Below are 8,290 nucleotides of genomic sequence, written 5' to 3'. Positions count from 1 at the left end.
GAGTTATTGATAAATAATTCTTTTAAAATCAAAGTCTTATAACTTATTAAGTCTGGATGCCCTTCTCTTCGAACTTCCTAGGAGAATATGGAGAAGACTGAGACCGAGGCAGATGAACTACCTGACAGGATACTCTAACTTTAAATTATAGTAAACATAAATAATAAATAAATAAACAAATAATAATCATGTTTTCTCGTGTTATTACAATAAAAAGAGAAAAAATATATCAAATTTTACAAAATATAAAAAAATGGTGTCACTTTTCAATCAAAAGCGCTCGCATTGAAACGAACTGTAGAATGCCAATATGTAGATGGTGAGACCTTGGACATGGTTTTAATTTATCTTGAGTGCGCTTTAACGACAAGACAAGAAGCTGTTAACCAGCAAAAGAAGGAAACCAAGGCAAGGACGAAAAGAAGAAGAAAAATACTCGTTAGCTGGCAGTGGCAAAAGCAAAGAACTGTAATACGAAGAAATGTAGCATTTGTAGAGGGGCAAAAACAAATGTTTTCAAATGTTTGACGCGTACTGACAACAAATAAGCACATACAGTCACACTCACACACACAGGCTGCTTGACAAGCGTACAATACACTGAAAGATGTGTGCATACAGACTGAAACACCCACACACTCACACGCACGCATTTGTCTTGCTGTGTGTGCGTGCATTTAATGTCTGTAATTTACCGTTAAGTAGACAAGTATTAATGGTGAAATACCAACGGAATGCGTAGCGCTGCGCAACTTAACAAACATACAAAACGGCCACAGCCGGAGACAAGACGAGCGCTCAAACAAAGGCGCCCAAAGGCAGCCATCAGAAAAAAAAAGAAAAAGAAAAGGCAGCTGAAAACAAAATGGCGACGAGGACAACATCAGTTTGACTTGACGTTGAAGTTACATGTTAACTGTGGCAGTGCCACCCCCACGTACAAGCACACAGGCGCACGCACACACACTCACACACACACAGGCAGACACCCACACATAGACACAAATAAGCAATTGTCAATGTGGCGCGCGCATGTTGCCCCCCCAGCAGAGATGTCAAAAAAAAAACAAAAAAAAAACGAAGCGAAACGAAAAAAGAAAAAAACGAAACGGAAAAAAGAAAACGCCAACAAATTCCAAAGAAAACTCAACTTTGGATTGTTGGCATTTTTGCTGTGTGCTTTGAATGCTGAAAGCGGTATGGAAGCAGCGCGGTATGGGCAAAAGTCCAACAAGGCTCGCAGAAGCCGAGAAGAAAACAAGTATATAGTTGGAAAAAAAAGAGGGCTCGATGTGCAGATACCCTGTAAAGCGAAAAAGCAGAGAAAGAAGCATTCAAATTTAAATTAAAGTTGTACCTAGACAAATACGTGATCTCACAAAAGTCGTCAAATAAGGCTGCTCGACTTGCAGAGACCCTGTAATGAAAACTAATTGCAGTTAGAGAGTTTCCAGAGTTTCCACATAAACATAAAAAAGGCTTAAACTAGTTGTGAATTATAATGAAGTATAGGGCAAAGGCAGATAGATATGTGATAATTCGAGACAAGCCCTAGCTCTCTCTAGCTCGCTGGCTGTTACATACCTGGTTTATCTCTTAGCACGCCCATTTTGAAGCATTTCATGGGCAGAGGGTATAAAAAAATATTGCCCGTTAAAATAGTAGATAAGGCGAATGGTAAGAAAGCAGGAATGACAAAACAAACGCGCCATTTTCTTGACGTTCACCAATTTGACATTTTACGTGATTTTGGAGCAGCGGAGAGACGAGGTCACAGCTCACACCCCCAAAACGGTCGGGTGCCGCGGGCAATGTGACTTGCCATTTGCTGAAAATTACAAGCTGCCAAGCTCTGAGTGTGTGTGTGTGTGTGCACGCTGCGCTTATGTAATTGAGTTCGAAAGCGGCCAGTCCAGAAGCCACCAAGCCACGTCCCAGGCCAACCCAAGCCGAAGACCAGCCATAGCACGAGCACATTTTTCACAATTCATTTCATTTTGCAACGCGCTCGCTGCAAGGCAACATTATTACAAAGAATATTGTACCAAATAGAAGAAATGAAAAAATGGCAGCATAACTTAAGGCGCTTTTCCATGAGCACACACAAAATATAAAAGGCAAAAAAGAAAATTGTGAGCATCTTAAACAAAAAGACGAACAAATGCTGCACAATAATTTGGTTTTGTGTTTACACTTCTGCTTCTCGCTGCGCTGGTTGGCAACATTTCAAAGTCCTGCCAGTTGCCAAAAGCCAGTCCCGGCCAAGACTAGACTAAGATGGATTAAGATTAAGCCCAAGTAGCTCGCGAATAACAGCTCAGCTCCAGCTGCATCTACAATTCCAGCCGCACAAAACAATTTTTCTTGATTTCTGCAGCATTTTGGCTTTTCTACGCGTGCACTTTTCAACCATTTTCCGGCTTTTCCGCCGCCCGTCAGCTTTGTATGTCTGCGAGCATTAGAAAATAATATTTTATACGCTTCACTTACAATTTTTCTTGTAGTGCTCGCGCTTGGCTGCGCCGTCCAACGCTCCATCTCTGCCCCTGGCTGTTGCAGGGCCTAAGGTTGACGCATCCGTGCCAGCATTTATGTGTATATTTTCGTGTTTGTATGTGTATGTATGTGTGTGTGTGTGTGTGTGTGTGTGGTTGGAGTAGCGCCGCCATATTGTCGGAGTTGTTGATGTTGAAAAATGTTACATGCCAGAAATTGCTGGTTACCCACATGGAAATTACGTTGCATGTTTCATTGAGCCACCCGACTGAGCAATCGACTTCGACTTCTGCTCTGGCAAGCCAAGTTTTAGCCCAATGCGGCTAAAAAGAAATGGAGTCAATGGAGTGGGTGTGGTTGTGTGAACACCAGCTTGGCTGTAAGGCGTTAAAGCACATTATTTGCCCAACACCCATTGTCACTGGGCTCAAAGGCGTCTAATATATATTCACCTGTGGTGTTTCCAAGCAATCGAAAGGTGTACGAACACCAGAGTGTATAGAAAAGGTTTAAATGATATGCAAAGTACTCGTTCTTTACAGGAATTCTTTTGAAAAATTGTGTTAAATGCAATCATTCGGATTATTCGCGTCAGCATCGCTCTCTGCAAATTATATTCAAAAGAACTCAAACTAACACCGCGACTTCTCGTTCTCATTACAGCAGACTTTTAAACACTCTGCTACAGGGTATACGATACTTAACAATAAGAGCGCAGCTCCGTTGTGGAGGCAAGGCTAGCCCAAAAAGCGCCCAATTGTTGGGTGCACGGACAAAAATCAATTTTATTTGAATTTTACAATTTAACCGTAAAACCACAGAAAGCATTTTAAACGCATTTTTAATAGACTCAAAAATGTGTTTTATAAAAGGCGGCTGGATCCACTTCCACATCCCCATTCGGATGCACATCCGCGGCCTGGCCAACAGACCGCTGCCAGCGATGCTTGTATGCATCAATGTATCAATATATATTTATATTGTTTGTTACAAAATTTGCGCATTTACAAAAGCCATCGAATGCAGCAGCAAAAAAGCGCTAAAATTATCGTTGGATTTTCGCAACAGCAGCAGCAGCAGCAGCTCCGTTGTTCTCTGGCATTTTATTTTGCTGATGGAAAATTAGTTTTTGCATGTTGTATAGATTTATCTACCGAGTGTGTGTGCATGTGTGTTTGAGTATCTGTGTTGAATGTTTGCAAATAGTCTGCATACTTCCAGCGCTTATACAAAGTCGCGTGCCTTTTTTGTTGACGTGCAAACGAGCACTTTGCTAGCAAATAGCAAATAACAAACAGCAAATATTTGCAAAGACCGAGCATAAATTGTTTACATGAACGGAAATTTAAGCACGCGATCGAGCCGTTATTGGACTTCAACCTAGCAAACCGAGATAGGACTGCCAATATAAGTGATGATCAGATCAAGGGTGTAGAAAACCAAAATTTGAATCAAAACCCAAATTCGTACATCTAGAAAACAAGGTTTGAGAGAGGTTTAAAATACCTTGCAGCCTTTGCCCAGCTATCCACACCTAATGGCAGTCTGTGTCCCCCATCAAATAAATTCTACATACATGCTAGAACAGCCCTCAAGTCCGGCCTTTGTCACGCCCAATTCTCTGCCTTGGCTCTGTCATCGAGCACACATGTCGCCCGCTCGACCCCAAAAACCATAACGCCAACTGACCATGAAATGGAAGTGCATAAAATACATCAATGGGGCTGTTGCTGCTGCCAATTGCACGTTGTGTGGTCAAATAGAAGAATGTTGTTATAAGTGCCATTGGCACTGCTGGCGACGGACATCTAGATGTGGCTATTCGGCTGACCCAACCTCACGGTTGGCCAAACAACGCGCCGTTTGTCGGTGGCCAGGGCAACGCGCTAAAACTCTGTCGCACAGGGTTGAAGTGCCACATCTCTTCGGCTGGACGACTGTCCATTTAACTTGCGCTGCCGCCTCACCTTTAGTACAGCATCCCCTGTTGGCTGGCTGGTTGGCTGGCTATATTCTGCTGTTGGCCAGTATGTGTGTCGTCATGCTCAAGGTCTCCAATTCCTTTAAAATAGCGCCCCATGGTATTCCAGCTTTTGAACATTTTTTCACTGGCGGTCCCCGATACCAGCTTTGACATTCTGTACATAAGCTCCGGCAATTTAAGCTTATAACAACTGTTCCGAGGCATTTTTCTTTTTCATTTTTTTTCGGTTCTCTTGCGCAACAGCTGTTGCCGTGCAGGGCTCGATGCAAACATATTGAAGGGACCCATCCACAGATCCGGCCAATGCCTGGGGGATATCGGCAGCACCCCGCTGTATTGTAACGAGCATTGCTGCTTAGTTCTTTTTTTCCTTCAGTTTTCAATTGTTTGTAACATTGGGTGAGAGTTTTCCACTCGATGAATTCCACTCGCTATATGTTCAATGGATATCTGTAAAATAAGTTTCGGCTAAAAATAAATATACTTATTAGTAACCAAAAGTTGATTTGATCAAAAATAGTTGAAGCCGTGAATAGAATACAATCGGTACCTACTCATTCCAAATATCTTAAGAACGCACCCAAAAAGACTTAACACAATAATCCTATGCTTAAATGATATGGGGAGGTGTTATAAGTAACACACACAAAAATCAAGATTTACAACTGGACCGCAAATCTATAAAAGAGTATTAGAGATTAGATGCGAATTACGTGCAGAATCCAATCGTAACGAATTGTTAAAGCCTTGCCTGCTTAAATGGCATCCTGTATAGCGTCAAGTGCGACCAGCCTGGATGTGAGTGTGGCCAAAAATGTAGTCGCTGCAAATCCGTTTACAGGCACAATCTAGGTAAATGCTACTAGCTTACACACTGACACTTTGACTGGCGCCACTGGCGGCCATTTGCTCCATTTCCATTTCCATCTGCATCGCCATTTCTATTTTCTACGTGCCCGGCCAACTGCTGGGTTGCCAGCAGGTGCAGGTGCTCTGGCTTGCTTAGTTGTGTTCGTGCGTCCGCTTTTGCGCTACTTTTGGCCAGTCCAAGACCAAACATAAAGACTGTTTGTGCTCCTTAGTTGAGATTGGACCTGGACCTGGCTGGCATTGGGCGTTGGGTGGCGATATCAGAGTCGGAGTCATGGTCCTGGCGTCACGTGGTCACAACATAAAAACGTGATGAAATTTCACAAAAATAAAAGTGAACTCACCCCAGGCTCCGGATCCGAACCCTCGACCCTCCACCTTCGAGCTGGGGCCAGTGACAACGACAGCGGCCGGCATTTGGTGTCGATGTTGAATTGTGGGTGAATGCTTTGGCTGTGGCGCGGGGCGTTGGGGTGCGGTGCGGTGCTCTGCTTTTACGAGCACGGCCATGCGATTGCTTGACATGGCTAAATGTGCCTTAGCAGCGTAAATAAGTAGTAAAAAATTTATAGGATTTGCGCTTTTCGGGGCACAACAGTTGCAAAGGTTTTTGGTGTGAAACAAAAACGCGCACAATTAATAAAAATTCTTTTGGGGTTCATGTCCAACTGGCACGACCTCTGTTTAAAGCATGCACAACCAGACCGCGGCATAATAAACAATTACAAATGTCACATCTTTACCCAAGCCCGGCCATGCCGCGCGCTGCCCCTGGCTATCATCTGGGCTTAACTGCAATAAAGTCGCGCCCAAGTCGCATTTGCCCATAAGCGTGCAGCTCATAAAAGCCAAAGGCAACAAACAGCAATGGCCAATGGAGCAAACTGAAGCTGCGTGCATCGGGCAGCGGGCAGCTGCGGGCAAAAAGAGTTCACCAACGCGATCTCCAAGCAGCTATGCCTGTGCCTCGACGCCTCGTCCATTTTTATAATCGCATTTTTATGATTAAGACGCATTTTATGGGATTTTAACTGCTATTATTTTCGCTTTTAACTGTCACAATAAAGGCAAAGTTAAAGACAGCAAAAGCTCCACACAGCACTCTTCTTTGTTTATGCGGTCCAGAACGTTTTGTTTCCTAAATGGTCTTCCGCGTGGTGGCAGAGCAAGGGAAACGCTGGGGGGCAGGCACTGCTAAAGGCAGACCATTCACTCTGGCTTGCGAAAAGTTTACTATGCAGATTTCAAGCAAGAGATTTGTGCCCGGAAATCACATTGCATCACACAAGCCAAGCAATTTATGCGCTGCAGAAAGGGTTCCCAACTGGGCTCTACCCACAAGTATCTTAGAAGTCGGTCTATTAATAACTCTTAAAATAATAATATCATTAGTATTTCTCAAATTGTTCGATAGCTTACGATATATTTTCCGATAAAAGTAATCGATCATTTGTATTCTGTTTGTTAGGTATCGATAACTATAAGAAACACTATTATTAAAATATCTAACAATACATTTTGGCAGCACGGTTGGCTATTGAAGAAGAGTAGATTTGGAAGAGAAAGGGTTTTAATCGCTTCGACATATATCACGATAAGAAGGATCGACTATCGAATCGGACTAATTATCGATAACTTATCAAATTCTATCTAAATCGGTATAAACTATCGATTAAGGACGCCATCGAAGCGGGCCAGTATGGATAATTATCTGCAAATATCGACAGATTTTCGCATCACTTACAGCTACAACCCAAAAGATATATCTTACGACGAAATGTCCAATCTCTAGTCTGGCTATAAGCAGGAGTTTATGGCTTAGCCATAAATCGATTACGTTCGACCACATTTTACGGCTAAAGTCAATGCTTGTCATTACTGGGTTAAATTTAATGCTAACATTTCTGAAATGGCTCAACTCAAATATACAAATAAATATTGTTGTAAAAATTGATAAGCCCATCAAACGGCAATCGTTGCAGGGAACAAAGGACATTAGCAGCGACGCGGCGCGACGTTTACGGCTGAACGTCAGCTTTTATGGGGCCCTGGGAGAGACAGGCAGGCAGGCAGCGGAAAAACAGTCAAACAGCAACTCAGTCAAAATGCTCGGATATGAACTCTTTTTTAATGAGGTGCTAAAAATGCCGTTATTGTTATGACAGTCGGGCGGGCGGGCATTAACGGATGCTGGCAACGTCTCGTCCTGGCCCCAAATGCCGACACGCGGAGCTTTGTTGGCTTTTCGGCAGGACATTAACGTTAAAGCCAAAGTTTTAATGCAGATTCGGTAACTTGGCTCGACGAACCGCTCCGAAGCGCCGTTTAAACATCGATTTGTAAATTGTTAAATGATTGCCGGGCTAAATGCGCGTGGCTAATGCCCCGTTCCGCACCGCTGGCAAGGGTTGTTCGCTTGGGCTGGGAATACCCGGCGGGGTGCGGTAGTGGGAAATGCGAATGATACCAAGGGTATATGTGCGTCTGGCCTGGCGGGACTCTCATCTATGCAGCATCATCGAATTCCTCGCATACCCGAGCAATGCGCGTACATTTTTTCCTTACGTGCGTTGGCTTAGCAGCCGACGAGTCACAGCCTGCAGCCCTCACATGTTCTCCCTTTTTTTTCGATTCGAATACCCTTTTATCCAAGTGCAGGGTACATTTTGTAAGTTGTGGCTGTTATTTGTGCTTAATAGCTTAAGCTTCCTAACTGTTTATATGTAAATAAAGAATTCAATTCAACAGAAGTTTAGCTGGAAACTCGATAAAAGAAAGGGTAAGAGTTAAGGCCTCCGTTAATTCGAATTCAATTCTTATTCGTATGAAAAGTTTAAGGCATGTTTTACTAAGCAGGTACAAACATAATCAAAAGTTGACTAAATCACTGGTATTTTGCGTATAGGGTATTTCCAAATTAAACATATCTATATACGCTCG

The 8,290-nt window shown here is 43.2% G+C and overlaps 1 protein-coding gene across 1 annotated transcript; it reads right to left on the bottom strand.

The window, feature by feature from the left end:
* Nucleotides 1-595: 595 nt before the first annotated feature.
* On the bottom strand, nt 596-5,767 carry LOC115771242. Its single transcript, XM_030716843.1, is given in 2 exon segments — nt 596-797; nt 5,695-5,767. Coding segments are annotated over 2 exon segments (231 nt in total). The 3' UTR covers nt 596-639.
* Between the last annotated feature and the right edge of the window lie 2,523 nt (nt 5,768-8,290).

Source organism: Drosophila novamexicana, unplaced genomic scaffold (genome assembly GCF_003285875.2).
Source record: "Drosophila novamexicana strain 15010-1031.04,08,12 unplaced genomic scaffold, DnovRS2.1 tig00000024-arrow-pilon, whole genome shotgun sequence".
Classification (NCBI taxonomy): Eukaryota; Metazoa; Arthropoda; class Insecta; order Diptera; family Drosophilidae; genus Drosophila; species Drosophila novamexicana.
The sequence above is the reverse complement of the archived record's forward strand: the minus strand, read 5'-3'. Positions and strand labels throughout refer to the sequence as shown.